At 39.2% G+C, this 26,720-nt stretch overlaps 1 protein-coding gene across 1 annotated transcript in view; it reads right to left on the bottom strand.

Annotated features, from left to right (window-relative positions):
- DHX15 (DEAH-box helicase 15) overlaps positions 1-26,720 on the bottom strand; it is a 54,732-nt gene that overhangs the window by 14,723 nt on the left and 13,289 nt on the right. The window contains exons 3-9 of the mRNA XM_063135195.1: positions 26,032-26,225; positions 22,853-23,012; positions 21,801-22,019; positions 7,839-8,006; positions 2,174-2,260; positions 1,645-1,794; positions 353-461 (exon numbers count right to left, since the gene is read on the bottom strand). Coding sequence (XP_062991265.1) covers positions 353-461; positions 1,645-1,794; positions 2,174-2,260; positions 7,839-8,006; positions 21,801-22,019; positions 22,853-23,012; positions 26,032-26,225 — 1,087 coding nt within the window. The remainder of the gene's footprint in view (positions 1-352; positions 462-1,644; positions 1,795-2,173; positions 2,261-7,838; positions 8,007-21,800; positions 22,020-22,852; positions 23,013-26,031; positions 26,226-26,720) is intronic.

The raw sequence follows: 26,720 nt of genomic DNA, 5'->3' as shown, positions 1-26,720 counted from the left end.
TAAAATAGACTAACCAGTTTCAAAATATGGAGCCACTACTGAGCATGTGGCATAAAGCTGCTCAACGTGGAGAAGACTTAACATGCTGTACAATTTTACACAACTGAGATCGTTGTTACACAGTTGGCTCTACAATTATGAGGTACTTGTATAGTAGATATGTTTTCACATAAAGATAGAAGACCAAAAAAATGAGTGCTTTTTGTCACTGCCTGCTGCATGCAACCACAAATATTAGGGACCTTGTTTTATATGCAGGTTATGCCAAAGTTCCCAAATTAAAACAAACAATATACTGTATATCTTGCTTACTATATTCCAGAAAGAGAATTTTAGGGATTTATAAAATTACCTGGTGGGTCCATAAAATCGAAGTGAACCAAATCATCTATTCCAAGCTTTTTCAGCTGTAATACTACAGAACCCAAGTTGGACCTCAGAATCTCAGGATAGGTGTTGTCCTACGAAACGAACAAATTGTTTATTTTTTCTTCACTTTAGTATCAACTCTTCAATTTTTCCTAATTTCAAATGAGGCACACATCACCACTCTGCTCCAGAAAACACACACATGCAGATTGGCTTCAGAACTGGCACAGAAGGCTGCAACCAGTAGAGGATATCCATGATACTAAGCCTTCATAGGCCAAGATACAATTCAACTGCAATTCTATCCAGTTACATATATCCATGTCTTTTTATAAACTGGGATGTAAAACTGCATGGAACAGATGTACACCCATCAGTATCAAGGATGCCATCAAACAAAAGAACCCAAGAACCTAACCCCACTTCCATTTTAGAGAACTGACTTGGAACATATGGCAACATTTTGTGTCAAACACCTGGAAAATAATGTTAGAATATCACTGTGAAACAGAGCAACTTTACTATACACCAGGCACAAGATTTGGTCATACAATAAAATGTCAATGTTTGAGGAAAATAACTGGATACAGCATTATTTTTTTCAAATTATAGTAACTTGGGGGAGATTTTTTTTTTAAAAAAAAATGACAACTGGACAGCAGAAGATACTTCAGAAATTATGCAAAATTAAGGCTTTTTACAATCCTCTGTGCTGGAAATGTAAAAAAAGAAAATGGGAAATTACTTCAGTTAATGTTGGTTTGCCCCTTTGCTAAGATGTACCAGTCTAATACGGAACAATTAACAGATCAACTGGAATTTTTTTAAAAACCGTCTTTCCCCCTAATATTATTATATATGGATTTTTGTATATTTATTTACTTATTGCATTTCTATACCGCCCAATAGCCAAAGCTCTCTGGGTGGTTCACAAAAATGCTAGTAAGATGCTGAAAATTGCTATCTCGTTTGATAATAACAGCCAGAATTCTTTATGCCTATATATATATGTGTGTTTGAAACTTTAAGCGCTACTTAATTTTAAAATAAAGTAGTGATATCAAAAGATTATATGATTATATGTAAGGTCAAGGCAAACAGAAAAGCTGAACATCTTCAGTGTTCGAGCAGTAACACCGGCTAAGCATGTCATATATTTCCCAATGCCAAAGGGAAACCATTATTATGGGATGCCATTAAATATTTTTGACATTCCGCATCAAGCTCCAGTATAACTGGACTTAAACTAAATCCAACCAACTGAACATTACACACCTGCATCTCAGTTTTGTAGGCCTTCTCCGTATACAGTCGGAAACACTTGCCTGGTCTAGTACGACCAGCACGGCCAGCTCTTTGCTGAGCTGAAGCTTTACTTATTGCAGTTACCAAGAGAGATTCTACCCTTATTCGAGGATTGTATACCTGTTCGATGGAAAAGTCAAATACAGAAAAGAATCATCTAGTTCTGCAGGATACATTTCTGTATGATACATTTTCTCTCTAAGTCGCTAAAAACAAAAAAAAAGTAGTACACAATTTTGTGTGCATTTGTAACACTTTTGTAAGCCACCAAGTCAATCCGTTAGAAATTTTTTAAAAATACAAAATAAAAATAAATCTTATAGTTTTAGGTGGTGGGAAAACTTTAAATGTTATTACTTTTTTACATAAAAAATGCCCTATTTTATCTGTTAGCCTCCTGCTAAATTCCCCCAATTTTTATACAACTAACTACGTTTAAGGTTTTCTTTTTGCTGCCTGGATGGGGGGATTCATCCTGTATGAAAGAATTTATATTTACCTTTTGCTTAGCGAATCCAGGATCAATGACAAATACAACACCATCTATTGTCAATGATGTCTCAGCGATATTAGTCGATACGACAACCTGTTGAAGAGCATAATATTTTTTCTACTATGCATGATTCAAACAAGGCACAAATATTGCCGCACAAACATTAAACCATTTAAGAATTCAACAAAGGTAGAAAGACAGAATCCAGCGTTCATATAAGGTCCATTAAGTATTTAATAAACTGTCCACTAGATCAGGCAGCAAATGTTGTGGCCTACAGTAGTCAGAAACCATAGGGATTAGCTGGTAACCTTAAAACGTACAATTTTCTAGCACTGATGAGTTTCTCTTTTGTTGGTTTAGTATCATTACAATCATGTTAGTTTTGAAATAATTCAAATTTGTACTTTCATCAAGCTATTTTAGTATGCTTTCAGGATGTTTTTTAACAGTGTATACCATGTTTTTAATTAGTATTTTATGTATTTTATGCTTGTTGTCGTCCCTGCCTCAATCCAATCGGAGAGGCAGGTAAGAAATAAATTATTATTATTATCTGGACAACAAGCATTTTCTACTACTCTAGCTCAGTTCAAACACCACATCAAGCCATACTTAAAGAAACTTAACTATGTCGTTTGGCACGATACCAATTGTCAAGCTATAGTTATGACCATTACTTCACTTCTAAGGGCTATTGCACCACAAAAATCATGAAACAATGCGTGTAGAGGACAGAAAACAAATTACATACGTAGCTCTAACTCACAGTTTGGTCCATTTTACATTTCAAGGTTGGAAACTATGCTTGTTTCATATCTACCTGATCTTATGTGAATGAAGGCAACAGTTTCAGGTAACCCTTTTAACAATTCTGAAAGAATTTTTTGCACTCAAAAACACATCATCTAAGTTAAGCAAGAGACTCTCTCTCTTTATGAATAAATTGTCCTAACAAGTAACAAAAGCAACTGAATGACCTGCGCCCCTTTTGAATTTCACACACACGTTTTTACATTTAGATATTGCAAAACAATAAAACAGAAGTTTAAGTTAGGCAGCAACTGCCACATGCAGTCAGAATTCCTCTGCGCCACACAGAAAGCAAGGATATAAAACTCAGCTTCCACATCAAACAGCTTTAAATGACTCAACAGAAGAACCATCCCCTCATAGTGACAATTTTTTAAGGTTTGCAATGGCATGACTACTGTGGTAACTGTGCACGAACTGGCTGCCACAGTGACCAATTCAAACCAGGGGGTAGACATTTAATGTCCACCAGCTTTTAGACCACGTACAGACAACAGCACTATAAAGTCTATAAAACTAGTTTTCAAAGAGACTATAGTGGCAAAGGGGGGGAAATGGATGGCAGCGTTATTAGGCAATGATGGCTCTATTATGCCATCACTCTGAAACATTATTCAAAACAATCTTAAGCTATGAGCTTGAGGCATAGGTTTATTAGCACAGGTTTGCTTCTATTTTAAGAAAGTATGCATCCTATAGTTTCTCCTAATTTTATTCAAATTAAACAAATTGTAGGTGCCCTGCACAGTCTCATCTACATGAGGCAGTGGAACTACCTGAAATTGTAACAACTTCTACTACTTAGACTTGCTGGCTTCTATTTCTTCCTGCATTTCAGATGATCACTACTTCCCATTACTTAACACAGTTCCTCCAGCTCGTATTTTATCCTTCCTGCAATGTCATCTCTTGCAACCAGATACTTCAGCATATGCACATTACTATAGGAACCAAGTACAGTATCATAACGCCTTCATTTCATTCATTTGGTACGTAAATCAAAATTTAAGATGATTCACATAGTTATATGTGTAGAGTTTCTGACTCCAAGCCTCTTATACAGGTTTCAAAGAGGGGGGGGGGGTCTATTGTCCCAATGACACAGTTTGGGTGGGGGAGTTGATTATACTATTTATAGGTCTTTATTCATTGATTATACTATTCTACTATTTATAGGTCTTTACTCAATGATTAGTGAGGCAGGTGGCTACCAGGAGGAGGGCCTTTTCTGCTGTGGCACCCCGGCTGTGGAATGAGCTTCCTAAGGAGGTTCACTTGGCACCTACATTATATGCTTTTAGGCGCCAGGTGAAGACCTTTTTATTCTCCCAACATTTTAACAATCTATAAATACATTTTAACGTGGTGTTTTAAATTTGTAATTTTGCATTGCTGCTGTTTTTATCTGGTTGAGCTTTTATATTGTATTTTATATTATGGTTTTATACTGTTGTTTTATACTTTGAATGGATTTAATTTTTGTGAACTTAGAGAGAGCTCCGGCTATTGGGCGGTATAGAAATGTAATAAATAAATAAACAAATAAATAATTAATTACAATGAGGCAGTAATTCTGCCACAAAGTGCTGGACTCAATTTCTATGTTTACACTTCCAAAAAGCAAATGCCTATTAAATGCAACAGTTGGGCACATTTCTTCATGAGGTAAAGATGGCCAACCTGCCACAAAGGTGCCGGAAGCAGCACAGGGGTACCTGGATACATACAAGTCAGACTTACATTCCTGCCTTCATTTTTTGGTACACCCTTCTGCCTGGTCACTGGCTCATAGGACTAGAGCAGAAACATCCCAAGTCTAAGCTCCTACATTTGTACTTTATTTAAAGACACACAGGAGTGCCTCTTTGGTTAAGGTCTGACAGTAAAAAAAAAAGCATTCTACCATTATAAATGGGCGTGGTGGTCATTCCAAGATCCATAAAATCAGGGGTCCTTCTCCGTGAGCCCCTGCCAAAGGAAGTGAGGCAGGTGGCTACTAGGAGCGGGGCTTTCTCTGCTGTGGCACCCCGGCTGTGGAACGAGCTCCCCAGAGAGGTTCGCCTATCGCCTACACTGTACTCTTTCCGTCGCCAGCTGAAGACCTTTTTATTTTCTCAGTATTTTAACACCTAATTTAACTTAAATTTAAACCTTGTTTTAATTCCGTATTTTGACCTATATCAATTTTTGCTGTGCGGTTTTATCCTGGTTGTGCTTTTTATATTGTAATTTGTATTTGTGTTTTTAGATTGTTGGTTGCTTTTTATGCTCTTCATGGTTTTAATTTTTGTGAAACACCCAGAGAGCTTCAGCTATTGGGCGGTATAAAAATGTAATAAATAAATAAATAAGTCTCACCAATCTTCCTGGAATTTACATGTGCCAGGAAGAACATATACCCTAAAAATATACATTAGAGTGTTGTATTCTCATACTTTAAACTCTGCTTGTGAGACACTTGCCAAAAAGAGTGATCACCACTGGAGCAAGGCATGGAGAAAAGCGTGGTACTGGATGCAACAATAGCATTTATGAATGCTTTTGGTGTTTAAAACGCTTTCACATATATTAACACTAGTCTTTACAACTGCTCTCCAAGGCATGTCAATATCTTTATCCCTCTTACTGTAGATGGGGGACTGAGAATGAAAAAAACTGCCATTTTCCTAAGACTACCTAGAGCATTAAGGCAAATATGAGATTTGAAAATGGAGAACTTTCCAAGTCAGACTCTTACATACTAAAGAAGCTCTCTGGGTTGGAAAGGAAATCCCAAGCAGTTCTGTCACAGTATGAGCGAGCTATTATGTTTAAACTACACACAGTGAAATATTTCTAAAGTAATTCAAATAAGCTAGGCTTATTTCTGCGGCAAGCCTACCTCCCCCCATCATGGAGGCTTGCAATACAATCCTGTGCTGAAAAAGGCAAGCAAAGAAAATGCACTCCAAAAATGAATGGTGGGAGGAATTCCAAATTTCCAGAGAGGAGCCCTGGGGCAAGAGGGTATGTGTAGGCTTGAGGCTCTATTAGGGGTGCGTGTGGGTGTGGGTGTGTGTTTTCCAACCAAGTATGGGGTAATTTTTGGGAGGAGGGGGGTACTCACCTGGGCTGTGGCAGGCTGGCAACCTTCTGTAGCCAGAGATTGTGAGCACTTATTAGTATCTCCAATATGGGCTGCAAAGAAGCTCCCTACGGCCCCGGAGAATACCAATCAGTGTTTTGGGGTAAAGCAGGAATTCCTCTCCAGCTTGAATTAACCCCAGTGCTCACCTCTTTTTTGAGACAAGCATTAAAAGCCCCCCAAATTCCTATCCAGACCCATGTCTAACTTTTAAACAAAAATGCAAGATTATAATTTATTCATAATGGGATAATACCAGCCTGATGTTTAGTTTTGCCAACTTCAAGTATATGATCTCAATCACCTACTTCAACAATAATAAGGAACAACAAAGAGGATCACTATATGTAAACAGAATCTCTCAAGCTATACACTCATTAATATTCTGCATACCCACTGAACAAGCTGGACAAGCAATTGTCAACTAAAAACCCTGCTTCAAAAATATTCAAGAGTTTAGTTTTACCAACACACCCTTGCTTAAAAAGGAAACAACGAATTTAAGTTTTCTGATCTTCATGGAAATCACAAGTCATTAAAATAACAACATGATTTTGAACAGTTGGGAATAGTGCCTGCCATTTGGGAAGGCGAGCTTGAATTTTTTTGGAAATATATTATTGCTGCAGTCCCACTAGTGATAGCACACAATTGAGTCATGCACAAGGGTAAGGTTTCATTCTGCAAACAAGAATATCTTCAACAACTATACTGTACCACTTTCAGTAGTAACATTGCCACATTGTGACCCTGTTCAGACAACGTGCTAAACCACGGTGGTTAAACATTTTTCGCTAAACATTATGGCTTATTATGTCGTGTGAACCATTCCTAACCATGGTGGCTACATAACAACAATTTAAACACACTCACTACCATTTGCTGCAAAAGGGTTAGCGAGTTGTCTGAGCAGGCTCTATGTAACACTATAGTATTGTACAAAGTGGGTGAGGCCTCCAAACCCAATCAAAGCTAACTTACATAAGCATACCTAATTTTCAGGGAGATCTCCCCTCCAACCCAACGTTGCTTGAAAACATCGGACATGCTAATATGGACCACTCTGTTGCAGCTATCTGCAGCCCTACCCAGAGTCCTCTTCCAATCAAGAGTTCAAACCTACATAATGAAGTAAGGTTCTGAAAGGCAGCAGCTCAGATCTGGTCATCACAGATTATGGATAATTTCTCCTTGCTTTCTGAGCTTCTTGATCATTCATAATAAAGAGATTTTTGGATTGTTTTAAAATTGTATTTCTGGCTCCACACCTACACAGAGCTCAAAATATCAGCAATCCAGCAAATCATCCAAAAAGCACCCGTGATCCAAAATGATGCATTAACGGGTTAAAGAAATAACCACAACTAATCTGGTTTTCAAACTGCATGTTACAATATTAAGGGCAATTCACCAAGAGTCCCCTCTTGGTGATTTTTCATACAGAAAAAGGACAATGTAGAAAACATGAATTACATTTATCAAGACAGCATCCTAAAAACTTGCAAAATATACAAGTGGAGAGACAGAAGTGGAGAGAGAAGAGATAACAGGACCATGTTTCCCAGATATCAATGGCATCCACATGAGCTCAAATTTGAGTAACCTTATTATCACAAGATAGAAAATGCTTCACAGCACAATCTTATGCATGTCCACTCAGAAGTAAGCCCCACTGATTTCACTGGGGCTTACTGCCAGTTAAGTGGGTACAGGATTGCAGCCTTATAAACTTACCTTTCGTCCTATTGCACCATTTGGTTTTTTTGGAGGAGGAGGCTCAAAAATCCTCTGCTGTTGCTGTGGTGGAAGTGTGGAATACAATGGAATGATTTTAATGTCACCAACTTCAGGGCCCAGATCATCGATTTCACGCTTTATCCTCTTACAGGCTTCATCTATTTCCTACACAGACAAGAGTCCATGAAAACGGTTACTTTTTTCCAGCTTAATTGCTATGAAGACTTTAAAAAAAAAGTAGTCTTGCTACAAAACAGGTTATTTTTTAACTAATTTGGACACTTGTTGAATTTTCAATGGGACTTCCACAGTAGTCCAAGATGCCTCATATTCTTTATCCCAATGAGCATAACAGCCTTATTTGCATTCAACACCCTTTTTTTCTTTTAGTCGTATTTCCTAATTAATTCTCTACAAATTGTACTAAAATTGAAATCTCTCACCCAGGAATATTAAACTGCACTCATGACCTTTTCAATTTTCACAATCTCAAAGAAATTGATGTGCAAGATATTTTAAATAAGCCAATTAAGCTTTAATGTCACGTATCACTAATGCAATTATATGGAAGATTTGCTTCATTGTACCTAATGAGAACAAACACCTTTACAGTATAAACATAGATGTTCAAGAAGTAGATCCCCCTCTGCCCAACTTACCAGGGCTATGGTAGATCTTAGAATTATACCTGAAAATATTTTTACATCTTCTGAAGTAAAAGCTGCAAAAGATCTTGAACTTGTGAGTATTTTCTTAATGATCTGAGCAATACTCTCAAGAGCCAGCATTGCCTATTAACCGAGCTTACTGTTGGAACTACAGAACAACATAAGCTGTCATGTTATTGCCAAATTACTTCATACTAAATGGATGAAAAGGCTGAATAGTAGGCTGCATTGATTGTCTTATGCAACAATAAAGATAGGTTATACCGCCAGAGGCAAGAATTGTGAAGCACTTTGTACAAGGAAATGTGACAGAAATTATTACCCTTTCACTCATTTTCAAACCAAAATTTGACTGAAGTTGTCACTTTTCTTCCTGTTCCACTGAATATTCTAGAATTACACCACCTACTGACCACTTCATGGGTCAGTAGAATGTACAATCTATGTAAGAAGTAAAAGACAGCCTTCTATTTCTCGTCTGTCTTTCAGGAGCAAAAAAACCCACTCCAAAAACATGAAAACCTTATATATGTATTAAGTGTCTTTTTGCAAAGTGATTTCAAAGTAAAAAGGTTAAATACCTCTATCACTCTGGGTTAGCATGCCCTCTACTGGATTAGAAACAAAAAATGTACATTGGCTGCTTAAACCTATGATTTAGGTGTTTTGAACCTTTGAATTGCTTAAAAAGTTCGGACAACAAAACAGGCCCACAATAAACAGTGCCATCCTGGGCGAGCTATTCCACCTGCTCCCCTCCACCCCCACCCTCTATACACACCTGGAGACTTTAAAAGCAAGGCTGGAGCTGAAGTTTGGGAGGCAGTGCTTCAGGGGGAGAAACGCTATTCCAACCAAGTTATTATTTTTAATCTGTTCTGTTTTTGCTGTAGACTTGCATTTTGTATATTTTAAAATATTATTATCATAGGGTTGATTAGTATATTGTTAAATATTGTCGTAGTATATTGTTGAATATTTTTGTGAGATCTCTGCTGTAAACTTGTATTTAGTAGAGTCGAACTGATCATTGTATTGTAAACTGCTGATCTACTTTTATTTTATGTACAGTGCTTTGTAATAAGGTGCTATATAAATAAATTGTATTACTATTTATTGGGATTTATCCAGTAGCATATTAAGGGTATTAGTTTCCCAGCAATTCGCTACGACTCCGAAACAATAACCATGCATTCCAATATCTACTGTTTTTACTCATAACTTTTCAATTACTATATCACTGGTTATAACTGAAGTGCATCACAGACAAGTGCTTAAGATTACATTGTCTGATACTGTGGAACTCAAGGGTCAGTGACCCAGTTCACATGTTATGGTGATGCTGGGTTCTTTAAACCATCATCATCATTATTATTATTATTATTATATTTTATTTTTATTTTATTTAGAATATTTATATACCGCTCCTCATTGAAAAAATTTCGGAGCGGTGTACAAGGTAAAATGAAAATAAAAACAGAATAAAACAGTTAAAACAAAATTTAAAAAGAAGCAAAACAACAACAACACAGAAATCCAAGGCTGCATGTTAAAGAAAGGCTTCTTGGAATAAAGATGTTTTCAGGAGGCGCCGAAAGGAGTACAAGATATTTATTTGTATCCCGCCTTTTACCATGGGTTATTTGTGAGCGAGCATGCTGCCTCCTGACGGCTTGCCACTTCCACTTCATTTCCCCTTTGATAAACAACCCAGGAATGCCCCATTATGCTCTGTGATGTCCAAACCTGGCATTCTGGGTTGTTGAAGGAGAAACAACCAAGTTTTGAGCCAACAACAAAGCTAGGTTATTTACCAAAACAGAAATGAAGTGCAAGTGGTGAGCGGTCATGAGGCGGCATGGTTGCTTGCTCTGGCATAGTCACAAATATCCTATGGTTTAAACAACACAGCCAGGTCAATACAACCACACTTAACTGGAAGACTCGTTCAATGGAATACCAAGTTCAATACTGTCATGACCCAGGAGTCCAGCAGTGACATTGACTCTGATGTTGATGATCCAGTGGCACCAACAGAGGAAACTCCAGGCCCAAGCGCCACTGCAGAGCCGCCCAAGGCCCATGAGCCTCAGCCTCCAGAGTACCCTGAACCTAGCCCCAGCACTGGACCAGCACTCTCGTCTACAAGAGTCCCACATTCCAGGGAGCCGATGCACCCATGCTGACAACATGCCAGGCACGAACTCTTGGAGAGACAGAGGAGTCCTAGGCTACAAGCCTAGTACTTTTAAGACTCCCAGTCTTAAAAGTGAAGTCTGGGACAATAGCATAAAAGGCTTCAGTTTGGCCTCAGACTTCATAGAAGCAAGATGCTCACTAGGAACTCTCCTGGGTGCTGCTGGGTTCTGAACCCTGTGGGCTTCTGCCTGGTCCAGAACAGGACAGATACTAAATGTAAGGAGTTATGCTTCTTGTTTTAGAATACGGTGTGGTAGGTTTATAGAAGTCAGACTGAGACAAGTCTCAAGATGGGGAGGGGGATAGTTTCTATATGGCTAATGAATAATGACTCCAGTTCAGTTCTCCAAATATGTGTTAGAATCAGAGAGATTCTACAGTTAGCTTGATTGGATACCTAACTTATCTGGATAGCTATGGAAACTGCTTGGAAACAAGAATAAAGGCCACGACAAGCCTCTTCAATTACTGACAGGGTTGGGCCCTGCCATCTCTGCTACAGAAAAGAGCAAAACTGCTGTTGGAATAGCAAGTGTGACTAAGAACAAGGAGCTTTCTTCCACCACGGAGATGGAAAACAGGGCTACCAAAGCAACTATATAGGGCTCTCTGCGAATCCAAGGAAGGTTGCTAAGCAACAGTAACAGACTCTTTTGTTTCTTCTGGGCACACCAACGAACTGAAGTGTTGGCTCCCCAAGGAGAATGGAAGGAAACTATTTGCTCAGCTGCTTTTCCTTCCTGTGTGCCACTTTGAGCAGACTCAGTTGACCAACTCCTACAGAATTTCCATTTCCTGGGCACTTAAACTATGATAACGATGGAACGCAACAGTGAGAAATACCAAGGTACTTGTTATCTATGATGGTTGATGCTGATTCCTAAGCAATGTCAGTATATTTCCAGCCTTAAAGTAATTTGCACGCACCAAACGTATTCTACAGTGGCCCAAACATTTCAACTTGTGAAGTAGGCAATAGCACTCCATTGGATGGCAGGACTGGAGATATTTAAAAAATGAAGAAAAGGCAGCTGCAAAGTACAGCAGGGACGGACTGTGCAAGAGTTTCTCACTAAGAAAGCTTTGGCTCAATCTGCCAGAGCAGAGTATTTTACTGCCAATCAAGACCAACATCTTATATAAAATACACATATTTGCTGCTTTGCCCTTTTAAAACATATGGAAACAGAGGACTGCACCCATGAGTCTACATATTTTGAAGGAAAAAGCTGCAAATGCAGACATGTAGTCTTTCATAACTGACACGTCATGCGTACATTTGGGTATGTATATTCAGATACAAAGCATTGCCTCAGAAGCCCTCTATGAGAACCTAAAACTAGTGAAATTACATGAGAGATGAATGGAATAAGGAATTAGAATGCGCTATACAGTTAAATCAATGGAAAGTTGCCTTAGTTTCCGTATGTACTATTTCTGTAGATTTAAAATGGAGATGGATTCAACAAAAATAAATGTTTCGTATATTGGATATCACAGAGAAGGAGCTGGCTAGCTCTGCTAGATGCTGGCGATGAAATGAGGGCAATGTTTCATTGAGGCATATGATGTGGGCATGTCCTGTAGAGGCTGCTTCTGGTTGGAAGTCATTGCTCATATAAATTTTGTTGTTTAATAATAGCAGATGTACATGCACTTTGAAACTACATCCCTGTGATGGACAGCAAAAGTGGATACTGAGAGCAGATGCACAGCAAAAGTGGATACTGAGAGCCTTTACATTTGCAAAGAGACTTATACTTCAAGCTCGGAAGGATAAACACCCACCACCTATCACTCAACGGACTAAAAAACTTACTGCTCTTGTTACGGTTGAGCATATCTCCTACAACCATCAAAGTTGTATGGATGTTTATTTAAGAACACACAGAAGTGCGCTCTCAGTTAAGGTTCGAAAAGAAAAAAAAACAGGTTCCACCATTGAACAGAGGGGGATAGGGTGGTGGTGGTTGGTCATTCTAAACTTATTAAATTGAAAAGGTTTCACCAATGTTTCTGAAATTTACATATGCCAGAAATAAATTCCTATTTTACATAATCTGAAAACATCAGGAAGATTGATTAAAAATTGAGGGACAAAGAGCAATTAACAGAAGAAGAAGAAAAAAGAAATCCTCGGTCACTTCAATGTTTATGGTTAAACAGGGTGCCAACCAGAAATTGCTCACCATTTGCAAAGAAAATATCGCTTCCAGTCAAGAAACCATGATGATTTAGTGTCCCTTTTGTCTTGGTTGTGGTGGAATGGCATTTTTTTATATTTTATATTTTATTTTTTAGAACAGTCTTTTTAAAAAAGAAAAAGAAAAAAAAGAAAAGGCAATATGATTTTATTACTCCACGCAGCTGCAGCTGAGTGGAAGAGGGGGGAACAGGAGAAGAGGAAACTATCTATTGAGGAGAAACAAAGTGGCTACTGCCTGCTTCACCTGGCTTGATCCCTTGGCAGGTAACCATGGGCTGGATGGGTTCTGCTTAGTGGGAATTCTGGGAGGGAGGCTTTGAACTTTAGGGCAATAGCATATTTGTTTGGGGCGGGGGGAGGTAGGATTTGCCACTCTACATCCAATTTTCAGCAGAGAGGAGGCTGTTCCGTTCTAACGGAAGCCAATGAAGAATCATTCCATAGGGTTCATTTGAACAGGGGGGGGGGAAACTTACTCGGCCGAAAATCAGCCAAGGGGTACATCCAATTCCCCCACAAAAAATCCTTGGGGCAACAGAGTTCTTCGTGGGGTATTTGATTTGCCAACCCCCAGCCAATTCTCTGCAGGGGGGGGGGCAGTTCCTTGCAATATAAGTCTATGAGGAATTTCTCTATAGGATTATATCAGAACAGAAAAGACCCCTCCCCTTACCAAAAATTGGCTGGGGGTAAACAAATCCAGCTCCTCCATTCTCTCTCTCTCTCTCTCTCTCTCTCTCTCTCACACACACACACACACAGCAGTGTGTGTGTGTGTGTGTGTGTGTGTGTGTGTGAGAGAGAGAGAGAGAGAGAGAGAGGGAGGGAGGTCTGTTGGTGAGAAGTAATGCACACAAACCCAGAAAATGCCTGAGAGAGAGAGAGAGATTTGCATGTAACAAGTGACTCTTCCACTTCTGGTGTTGTGTCTTTTAGTTGGAGTGCACAGTATAACCGCATTTAGAGTTCAGAAGCAAATCAATTTTAATTCAGAAACTTTTCAGGTGTCCTTCTACATGGCAACCATAAGATAACAGAATATCTATTAAAGAAAATGATTCACCATATGATAAAAAGATTAGGAATATCTGGATTAGAGGTTACCTTTATAATTAGTCCCATCTAACCCCTAAATCAATCACAGAACCTATGGAAAATTAATTGTCATGCAGTGTATATTCAATTCCTTAGTTTCAGCTCCATCAAGAATGGTAATACTGCTAAGGTTTCCAAAGACACTTCAATCCACTTATCAAATGCCTTTTGTTTTCAGCTGCAGCAGAATGCATTAGTTAAGTGTCAGAATACATTAGTTCCACCATATTTAGGACTACTATACGAAGAATATAGGTGCTTCATTGTCAAGTTAAAAATTTGAAGATGCAACTGAACATTCAGACATCTGAACTGGTTTTCTTTTGTGTCTAGTTGTAATGAGTACACAAGGGTGCAGTACAGAGAGCGAGCCATTTGGTAGGCAATTTAAAGCGACGGAAGAAATCTTAGCAATATTTCCATCTTTCTGGTGGTTTACGTCAAAGAGCAGCACATAGGCTGAATGGCCAATTCATTTTCTATACATGTTTTTACAAAAGGACTGATTCGTCAGGTCCTGTTTTTTTTCTGTAGTTTTTTTCTTTTCTTTCCCTGCTACTGGTCACATAAAAATAAGATGTTAATAAGTCTCTCCCTCGCATACACACACTTACACTTAAACTGACTAATCAGGCAATTGTGCATTTATATTTTTGAAGTAATTTTTTTTTGTTACATAGGAAGAGTGGTAGTTACAAGTTTTTCTTTTTATTAGTAGAATGTATGGGCAATTCTATATATTAACTGAAAAACTCAGTGGATTATATAAATACAGTCAAGGTATTTTCATACCCCAAAATTGTGCTATGAATCATTAGCAATGGAACATAGTCCATTGGCCCTGAAAGCTATTTCCTACAGTCACATGGTTAACTGAGCCTAGGTAAATCTTTTCCCTTTGATCCAGGAAAAAAGGATATTGGATCTCAGCCACAACACTTCAGCATGTTTATATATATATGATTCCAAACCAGGACCCTAGCAAAGTCTTAAGTAACTATAGGACATTAAAAGCTATTGCAGGCTTACTCTGCATTACTGCAGCATTTCTGACACACTCATTCCTTTCCATATTAAACTGAGCAGAGAAATGGCTACACCAGGATCAAGAGTTTCTTCAACAACCAAATCTGTAATCCTGCTTCACCTGGCAGAAGGTAATAGTATGCAAATAAAACTACTAGTACTGAATGCAAGTCCCAGAAACAACCTTTCAGTTCTTGTCCCTTTGTGCTAGAAAGCAGGACTAGATACTGCAAGGGATTTCGGGTGATACACCAGCTGCGCCCCTTGCTAGAGTTTGAAGACCTAAAGACAGTAGTGCATGCGATGATATCTTCGAGCCTCAACTTCTGCAATGCGCTCTACATAGGGCTACCTTTGCGCCTAGTCTGGAAACTTTAATTAGTTCAAAATATGGCAGCCAGGTTGGTACACCGGTATACCACATTACACCAGTTTTAAAATCTCTTCACTGGCTACCAATTAGTTTTCAGGCAAAGTATAAAGTGTTGGTTATTACCTTTAAAGCCCTACATGGTTTGGGTCAAGGCTACCTGCAGGATCGCCTTCTCCCGTACAATCTGCCCCGCACACTCAAGTCCTCTGGGAAGAATCTACTTCAGTCTGCCAAAATTAGGCTGACAAGTATTACCCAGAGTACCTTCTCTTCTGCTGCTCCCAGACTGTGGAATGGCCTGCCGGAGGAGACTCGTCAACTTAACACTTTTTTAGCATTTGAGAAAGCTATAAAGACTGATCTATTCCGGCAGGCCTACCCAGTGGAATTTTAGGATGTTTTAATAATGTACACTATGTTTTTAATTCAGTTTTATTTTTTATTTATTGTTGTTCCACTCCTCGATCCAAATGGAGAGGTGGGTTGTTGTTGTTGTTGTTGTTGTTGTTGTTGTTATTATTATTATTATTATTATTCTGAGCCACCATGCAATCGCATTCCTGGAACAAGGAAGATATGGGAGTTCCATAAACTAGTAGCTCTTGATCTCTTGAGCATCTCTTGTATGAATAGAATAGAGAGAGAGTCATACAGCTCACTGCACATGGAGAGACCAATTGAAATGCTGTTCCATGTGTCCATCCAGACAAGAGTATAGCTTCTTTAACTGAGGGAACCATACTGCTGAATCAAATAACTGAAGACATTGGTGACTGCTCCCAACTCAGATGTGCCAGCATGTAGTAAGAAACTCAAGTTAATGAAAGCTGTAGGGGAGAAACACCTCAGCACATTCACTTCTATAGACAAGCACTCACTGAATCAGACAGGCCTTAGCAGCCACCACAATGAAGCTAGCCGGGTTTTTACATTAATATTCCAAGGCTCTAGGTAGGGATTAAGTATATTTTTTCTAACCGGAAAACACTTGGTTTTCTTCAAACAAATTTTATCCTCCTGCCCTGCTGCACAGATAGTTGCTATTGAGTACTGGCTTATGAATTCTTCGGATATTGCTTGATATATGTCGGAACAGAAAGTAGGGATTCCATTAGGAGCCTTTTCAAAGTAGAAAAAGTCAATGTGAAAGTTACATACAAAGAGAACTGTAACAGTTAGAGCTTGTTGTAATAGCGGGGGGAAAAGTTGATAGAACTCTCTTCTATTTCCCCTGTAGTGTCTTTTTTGTTTGGTTAATTCTAAATCTAAACTGAATCATTTGCAAGTAATTTTTGAACATGGGAAACACGTGGTTTAGTAGAAGAAATGACTTCCTCCCTTCTTAATACAGCATCCTACAATATGACAATGACTGGGTTCAGACAACACGATAACCCACGGTGGTTTAAATAGTCGACAGTTTTTTATTTAACCCGTGGGTTATCGTGTTGTTTGGCAGGAGTTTTTTTTTAACCAACGGTTGGTTATTTGGCCGAAATAACCAAACGCTGTGCAGAGTTGACTATTTTAATCATTATTGGATATCGTGTTGGGTGGAGGACATTGTTGGTTATTTCCTTGGCCACCATTGGTTATTTCATCAACCACAGAGTCACAAGGCAAGAGTGGTCAAAGTGGTGGCTACTGCTCTAGTCCAGCCAGCAGGATAGATTTTTGGCATCAATGACTGATGGGATACTAGCAGGAGGACTGAGCGGGGGAGAGGGCAGAGGATGAGTGAGTCAACTCAAGGTAGACTAATAGTCAGCTCAACACTGATCCTAATCCACACTACCATTGATTATTATCATGACGTGAATGAATAAGTTTATTACAGTATAACAACCAGTACTCCAATCAAACACCATACAATTTAACACATTACATTAAGTTATAGATGGAGAACGTGCATGTATTATTATTGTCTCGCCTCTATACAGTGTGAGATGGCTGCAGCACAAAATCTGGCCGCTTTGACAGTAACTTGGGCATTCATGCCTGACAAAAGGTAATCTAAACAAAATTTGTCCGTTCTGCCCGGGAATTTTTTTATGAGTGGTGTTATTAAGGAAACTCTGAGGTCTTTATACAGGTGGCAGTAAAGTAAAACATGGACTATTGTCTCAACATCCCGCGACCCACATGGACATTGCCGTTCGCTGTAAGAGATTTTTTAAAATCTGCCCTCCAGCAATGCTGAAGGTAAAACATTAAACCTGGCCAACGTAAAAACTCTTGAGCCTCCGAACGGCCAAGTTTATCAGGTACATGGCAAGTGCTAGAGGACCACTATTTTCCCTGAACCCCAGGTTCAGGCTAGCTCGACTCAGTTGATCTTGTAGATCGAGATCTTGAATCCTTTGGGCAATATCCATTTTTGCTTTCTCATATCCTAGGTTCAGGACCGCAGTCGTGGATAGCCTAGCGATTGCAACTTCCTATTCAAAGTATCTTTCCACCTTGAATTGAAAGTGTCCGTTAGACTAAGCGGAGCTAAACCCACAGGGACAAACAATAATTTTAACCAGAGATGAAACTTACGTATACATACACGGGCCTCTAATGAGACCTGGCCTGCCTCCAGCCTTACAATTGTATTTTGAAGGCAGGACGGGACCGCAAGAATTGCCCTCAGAAATTTAGTTTGCACAGCTTCCAGAGGGGCCAACTTTTCACAGACACAAATCTCTGAACCAAACAGCATTTGAGCTAAAACCTTAGCAGCAAAGACATGGAGAACAGAGGAAATATGCTGCCCACTTTTGTTGTAGAAAAAGGAGAGGAATGCCTTAATGCTCCTCAGCACATTAGCGATGGCATTTTTAGATTGAACCCTCCACGTTCCTGATGAATGAAATATTATTCCCAGATATTTATACGAAACCACCTGTTCGATTTGGTGTTCATTTAGTTGCCATTTATATTTTAGTCTTCTTCTGGAAAAAACTACAACCTTTGTTTTGTCATAATTGATCTGCAGAAGTTCACTTTCACAGTACCTCTTCAAGGTTACAAGGTTACACTACCATTGATTATTATCATGACGTGTGGGGAGTACCCTCCAGGTAAACAACTGTCGAGTTGATTATTACCCCACCGTTTACTATCCTGTTGTCCGAACGTAGCCAATATTTGTCAATGGAAAGGAAACTTATGCTTAATCCAGTACTTTCAAATGAAATAATTTCTAGAGATGGCGATGAGACAAAAATGAACTGGGAACATCTTCCCTTGTCACACAGAAGAGGACCATAACCTGTTTTCTATCATCCAAGACTGTAGGATATGAAATAAGTTACAGGAAGACAGATTTCAGCTGAGTATCAGGAAAAACTACCTAGTGTTCAGAGCAGTTCAGAGCACAATGGAACAAAGTGTTTCGGGATGTAGTGGGCTTTCTGTCGCTGGAGGTGTTCAAGCAGAGACTGGCCATCTGTCAGGGATGCTTTAAACTGGATGCCTTCCTGAACAGAGGGTTGGAGTCAATGGTCTAAGCAGCCCATTCCAACTCTATGATTCTATGAGAAAATTCTGGTGGCAGTTTAAGGGCTCCTTTCAAAAAGTCAGAATTTACTGTTACAGAAAGTCAAAGGACAGTATCCACCACTACAACTCTACTTACACTATTCATGTACAGCTAGCATAAGGGATGTCTAGTGGTACACCAATACATAAGATGGCATGATGAGATTTCCTGGAAAAATCATGGCGCTACCTTGTGCTAATGGCATTCCAAGATTCCTTACGCTAGTGGTACATCAATAGCCTAAGCAGAGCACCAGTGCTGGATACAGTGCCCAAGGATTTCTCTTTCTCACTTTCACACACACACACCCACACACACACACCCACACCAAAATCTATGTCACCACTAAAAACAATTGTGGAGCTACTTGAGCACAGCCTGGCAGCATTCCTTCCTAACTGCAAAAAGAATGACCAAAAAGGAGCAACACTACGTCATGACAGAGCCATTTTAATTTCACCCTGCTGAAACTAAACTGAAACGATACAGCACTAGTTTAGACAATGAAAAACTCATAACAGAAAATGCATGGGAATCCACTATTTCAGAAGGAATACTATCTAGAATAGGGTACCAGACCCATTTGCACGTAACAACAGATTAATTAACCCAAGATGTGCCACTGCCATTTTGCATATGCAACCTCCAATCAGGCTGATTGGAAATTTCCCCCAAGTCATCTGAACCCAGACACTGTGGATTAATCGTGGATTAAACAGCTGATAGTTAACCTCACAACTAACTGTAGGTTAATTAACTCAAAATTTGCCACCACTGAATGCAAACCAGGTCATATACTACTATCTCCACTAGTTTGAGAGTAAATCATGTTAAAGCTTTTCTCAAAATACATGCGGTACTGCTACTCCAGATTCATACTAGTGCTGCTCAGAGCCTAATGCTAATTGGCATATATGGCTAGCTGTTGGAAAGTTCAGGACTTTTGGAAATAAATCATCGGAATCATTCAGAGCAGAACATCATCTGCTTTACCTACCTGTCCTCTTTGACTGGATATAATATCTGAAAAGTCAAGGATTAGTAAATAATTTGCTTATAGTGGCTAGTGTAAAGATAACTGGACAAAATTGAAAGGTCACAGTTAGAGGGTTGATCTGACAGCTTTATGGTCAAATTGTAAATCTAGTAAAGTTTAGAGAATGCAATCCGAAAAACAGAAACTTTTATACAAACTGGGATCTATTCATCTAGATTGGCTGTAAATTTATTTTGTTCATAGACTTACAATGTATTACTGTACTTGCAACTTTTTCAAATTAAATAATTTAAAACAAATAAAAAAACTCCTAGTCAAATTACAAGTCTTGGGGGAACAGCAAAAGACCGATGTAACAGTTATGCAAAATTCATTCACTCTGGCAAACAAATGTTGTTGTCTCTCATTCTATGTAACATCTATATGGAAAATATTTTTCAGGGCTTTGAAGTGTGGTGTGATGGTAGCGGATGGTAGAAGTTGGAGGCAGTAATGGGCTGAAGTTCAGTGAGACAGGATGAAGGTCTTGGAGGTGGTATTCAATCTGTTCTGGATAGAATTGCACTTCCCCTCAAAGAATCAAGTTTGAATGCTATTAGGTTTTAACAATGAAAGCCCCAAGAGGCATCTATGGCATAAGGCACCTTTCATAGGCTTAGGCAGGTATGCCAATTGCAGTCCCTCCTGGGAAAAGCTGTAGGTCAGTGATGGAGTACATAGATTGCATGCAAACATTCCCAGGTCCAATCCCTGACGTCTTCAGGTAGAGCCAGGAAAGACTCGTTTGAAAACCTGGAAAGCTGCTGACAGTGTAACTGAAGTGAGCGACATGCAGCCCTCCAATTGTTCGACTTCTATTCCCATCAGCCCCAGCCAGCATGGACAATGACAAGGGTTGAGGGGAGTTGTAATTCAACAACTTGTGAAAGGATACATGTTGCCTATTCCTGGACAGAGCTAGATGGGCCAACAGTCTGACTGAATATGTCAATGGTCTGCTCTTAAAGACTTAGAAACTTCCACTAGTTCAGAACACAGTTTAACAATGGGAACTGGCTAACATTTCATCAGGTGTTTGTTTTTAAGAAAACCACTGACTCCCAATTTGTTTCTGGACACAAGGAGCAGGTTTTGATGCATAAAGGTCTATTTGACTTCTGTGAGTTCACAGCCAAAGATTTTGAGAAACTGTGCTCCAGAGGCCCAAACTTCTGATGCTGGGCAAGTGGAACCACATGTAGAGCCTTTTCTGTTGTGGAGCTTCCTTTCCAGACACACGTGGCAGGTTACAAATTGGGTGTGGGTTTATACCTGGCACCTAAAATCTAGGAATCCTGTTCTCGCGAGTTTAAAATTTATTATTTTACTGTGCCGTCTTCTGCTTTCACTGTTTTTTGTGCAGTTTTCTACTTTTACTGTTGTGCTACTAGGCTGTTTTAGTATAATTTTAGTGTTTTTATCATAATTTTATTCTTTTAAATTTTGACTAGCTTTAGTTTTTTACTGGCTTGGAAACCTCTGAGTTCAAAAACGGGGAAAAAAATCTTTAAATACAGATATAGAAAATTCTAACAGGGTGGTGGGGAGAGAGATTAGGCCCAACTTCAGCATAGTCAGAAAGCACATTCTTCACAACATGCTGGCAGTTATTTTTCTTAGCCTACATTTTTACTACTGTTCATTGATATTGTATATTTCAACTGTCATCCATTCAGAATCTGATTTTCTTAATGACACTAAGCCACAGTTGAAAAATAAGCAATTAGCAACTTATAACACAAAATACTTCTGAACACACTAAAAAAAAAACCAAACCTTTCATGAGTGGCTAATTACAACTCATATGAAAAAGAATTATGTGAAAAATACCTCTTGCCCAGTAAGAAAAAGTAGAAGATCTCCTTCCTCCTCTTCACACATATGAATCTGGATTACTGTACGAATAGCTGCCTCAAGGTAATCCCTCTCCGGTTCTGGAGTATAAAAAATCTCTACGGGATGCGTACGGCCAGGGATAGTGAGGAGAGGACAGTTATCAAAATAAATTTGAAACTTGCCAGCATCTAGAGTAGCACTCATAACTATAACCTACAATATAAAAAAAACAGCATTAGTTGGAAGTTGAACACAACACAATAATTATGCAGTACACTAAACTGCAATTTAAAGGTGAAGTCTACCATGGTCACAATAATACAGTTTGCATGTCACAGCTACCCAAGGTTTCACAAATGAAAAAGTGGGAACAAGCAAATGTTCAGTGAACAAGCAAATGTGCTGGTGCCCGACCGGCTGCTCCTACTGAATTACATAGCATTATTGAGTTGTTTATCATGATGCCGAACCCAGAACTGGAGGTTGTTGGGGAAAGAACAACCCAGACCTGAAAGCCACGGCACTTTCTTGGGCTACAAGCCTGGGCTGTTCCTCCCCTAACAACCTCCAATTCTGGATTTCGATGTCACAGCAAACAACGCTGGGTTGTTAGCAGGAACAGGCAGAAGCCAGCAGGTTCATTCCCACTTCATTATGAACAACCCAGGGTTAACAAATCCTGGGTTGTTCACAACATGTGAAGCAGGTCACTGTCACGTTTTCTTTTGCTAAGGTTACAATCCTATGCACACTTGCTTGGGAGCAAGTCTCACTGCACTCAATGGGGCTTGCTTCCAAATAAATACACACTAAACCATTTTATGTATGTGTTAACACAGTAAACAGTTGGAAAGGAAGGGGAGAAGGAAGATGCTAAAAGATTACAAACCTAAGCTATTTTGTGGATTATAAATTTCTCACTACGAACCATTTCAGCCACACATACAAAATTTAAACCTTATTAACAGTGTGAAAAGCAATCAGTATTGAGAATGTCTTCTACAAATGCATTTTGCGACGTTCTACATATGATATATAGTACTGACCTTTAAATCGGATCTTTGCCTTACAACCTCTTTTAGAACTCCCATCAAAATATCGGTAGCCAGTGTTCTTTCATGGGCTTCGTCAAGAATTATTACTCCATAACGTTCCAGCAAAGGGTCATTCATAGCTTCACGCAGTAACATACCATCAGTCATGTACCTGAATAGGAAACCAGTATTTAATTCCAGATACAGTGTTCTGTTAGCTCTCGTACTTCCTTCAAAGAATGTTAACTTTCTCCCACCAATTTCCTTCTGGAGTTTAAATATTAAACTTAACACAGTCCGATGTTCCTGCCCATGTTAGCACCATCCCTTGCACACTTGATAATTTTAATTATTAGTTCCTCCAAAAAGCAATTTTTCATTAGACGGGCCTCAGATTCCACTCTAATGGCAGCACTGCCTAGGATGGCTGTCACCACAGGATCTAGGGATTCTTCCCTCACTGCCACCAGCACACACCACCTCTCCCTCTCCTTCCTGAGGTTGGAAATCTCATCTTAGGAAAGTAACCTGCAGCAGAGTTCTGTGTGGTAGCTGGCAGGAGCTTGGAGAGGTGGAGTTCTGGGGCTGGAGCACTGTCACCATATCCTTGTGGCCCTTCAGACACCACCTTGGGGCCAAAGGATGGCTCTCTAAAGGTGCCAAGGAAGTACCTTAATTTTACCACCTTTACAAACTGTGCAATTTCTATGAACCTCTCCCTCATAGCTATTGAAACATACTTTTGGTATCTCTGGGTCAATGCTTCTTATATATGTCTAATAGCCAAGCCACACTTTTTTTTCAAAAATGAAAATTTGAGCTGTACTTCACTTTTGCACTCAAAAAGATTTGCTTTAGGAGCATGTAAGGGTTAATTAACAATGCTTGGAGGAACCTAACCCATGGCATATTTTAGGGTATTTAAGGGTTGTCTAACTTTCAAACAACCATGCTGCCTGGGTTTTGCACCTGTGGGTGCCTAGCATGATGTGACAGTCCCTGTGGGAAAATGAATATGTGGTGGACAGTCACGCAAATGCCACAGTTCTGGGCCAAAGCACTGAATCAAGCAGAGATTCAATAAGCAACCTCTTCTGTGGTTTTTATTTAAAGGAACCCAGCGGGTTTCCATGACCGAGTGGGGACTAGAACCCCGATCTCCCAACTCCCAGTCGAACAACTCAGCCACTACACCACACTGTGGATAGATACTTTGGACTCAAAAAGTGTATTTAATTCACTTATATGTCATAGCTCTCTAGCAGTTCTCTCACAGCACTATATTTGGGAATTACTCCTCTAGCCTCATTCCCCCCACTTTTTTATACTCCACCAGACCCAGGATATTTTAATCGGTTGTTTCTCACAGACACACTTTGCATGATGTTTTGTATTCATGCAAGGATGCAAGAGTAGCCATGCATTTCAAAGACATCTTTTCTCCTCTAAGAGGTATGGAAGCAGAGAAAAGGAAAGATCAGAACAACATTTGTCTCAGTTCAGACAACACATTTCTCAATGGTGGTTTTAGAACTACACAGTGGAGTTCTTACACCACCATTGAGAAATGTGTTGTCTGGAGGGAAAACTCCACCCCACAGTGGAGAGTTTTTTTAAAAAAAGAAAACGCTTCACGCTGTATATCCACGCTGTTGTGTGGAGCGCTTCATGGAGTTTTCCATTGCTTTGAGTTGACTTTTCCCACTGATTACAGAGTTCTCTGGCAAGAGTGTTCAAAGGAGCAAGTGACGCTCTAGAAAAGCCGCTGGGATTGTTTTTGCAGAAATGGCTGATGGGATACCATCAGGAGGACTGGGGGAGGATAGAGGGCTGAGGAACTGTCAATCAAACGGTGTGTTGCCTTTTACTCAACTCCACGGGAGCCCACAGTCACACAATGGTGGAGTTAGAATATGTTGTGTGGTGAGTACCTCCTAAAAACTCAACTGTTGAGTGGAATTTTCCCAGTGTGTAGAGAAATGTGTTGTCTGAATTGAGCCTTTATGTGTATTTTTAAGGAAAAGTCATTTTAACCATATATACACTCCTCACAACCAAAGCAGCAAAATACTTTATACTCTAATATCTATACCAAACTACAAAATAACTTAGTAGCAGCTTAGATATTCAAGGATGGGTTCTCAAATCTGTATAAAACAAATCCATATTACTGTGGCTTGCAGTGCTATTAGAAGTATATGCATCCTTAATGACAACTACAATCTTCACCTTTGTAGCATAATTTTGGAATATTCAACAACAGTAACTATCAACCAGTGAGCTCAAGTAATTCTTCAAATTCAAACAAAATAATTATATCTTCAATCTAGCACTTAATCTATTTTTAACATATTACCCTATTAGCAATGCCCTATATGAGTCTTCTCCAACTATGTGCCCTCCAAGTATTTTGGAGTACATCTCCCAGCATTCCTGACCACTGGCCGTGCTGATGGAAGTTGAAGTTCAAAGCATCTGGAGGTCACTAGGTTGGGAAAAGGCTGCCCTACACTGAAGAAAATCAGTAATAGTTCTGCCTCAATCATCGCACAAGATCAGATCCAGTCAATCTCGCAGAGCTACTTTTTTTTTAAAAGGCAACTACACTCCCTAAAAACTCTTGGACTACAGAAGGAAAAGTTTTTTACACAACTGGATCATATTTGCAAGGATACTTTTACTGGCATTATCAGTTTAATAATCTCTTGTCCTGAGAGGTAGACTGCTGCAATGAAAAAAGGAAACAAGGTACAATAACCAGCAAGATATAATTTGTAATAGTGGCCTGTACATATTACATTCCAGGAAGAAACGTCTATCTATTATGAGCCTTGTACACACAAATGTTCCTCCCCATTAACACAGGAAGGAAGGAAGCAGCAGTTTGGGATATACCATATATATTCAAACCTACCTCCTGAATCATCCAATCAAACACAACTTTTATTTCCAGAAACAGCTTAAGTTGTCAAGTTCAAATAAATGTGATACAGTACAGTGCATTTCAGTTGTTACTTTTGCCATTCTTGAGGGAGAAAGACACATGATTGCCCATCCCCGTTGAGATTTACCCCTGTAATATAATTACTGAGCACGCCATTTCCAAAATCCTCCCCCACGACACACATACATGCAAACAGATTTCAAATGGAGATGGCTGATTTTGGGGAACGACAGCAGTCAATACTTACTTTAGAATAGTTTTTGCACTACTACAGTCTTCAAATCGAATAGAGTAACCAACTTCTTGGCCTAACATCACATCCATTTCGTCAGCAACCCGCTGGGCCACACTCATTGCGGCTACTCTCCTGGGCTGGGTACATGCAACACCTCTTTTTGGCCCTGGCAGTGACCGCATATAGTCAACACACCATTGAGGGATCTACCAGGTGGGAAAATGTGTTTAGTTTATTATTTATATTAAATAAATGTATTATTCATGGTAAAGATAAACAGGTCAATCATTCAAGATGCTTCAATTAAACATAGTACAGGGAGGAGAGAAAAGAGTTACAGAAACATGTATTAGCAACTGCAACTCCAATTCTATTTCACTTCCATTATTAAGAAGCAAGGGTGGCTGGAGAAAGCATGGAAGAAACAATTTAAATATACTTCAAAATGACCCAGTAGGATAGCCATCAATATCTACAATAATAAAAGTTTTGAAATAATTCACTTAGCCCACATCTTTAACTGCTGAAGATAAATATTTTTTCAGGCACAGTTACTGTTAAAAAAAAAAAGTCTAAATCTCTAACAAATCACTGAGAGTTTGTGACTCCATTAGCCAATAGCTTGGTTCATAGAGACAACATTAATAAAAGCTATAAATTCATATGCAAAAGAAGTACCTTCCATAAGAGAGCAAAAGATC

Source organism: Elgaria multicarinata, chromosome 10 (genome assembly GCF_023053635.1).
Source record: "Elgaria multicarinata webbii isolate HBS135686 ecotype San Diego chromosome 10, rElgMul1.1.pri, whole genome shotgun sequence".
Classification (NCBI taxonomy): domain Eukaryota; kingdom Metazoa; phylum Chordata; class Lepidosauria; order Squamata; family Anguidae; genus Elgaria; species Elgaria multicarinata.
The sequence above is the reverse complement of the archived record's forward strand: the minus strand, read 5'-3'. Positions and strand labels throughout refer to the sequence as shown.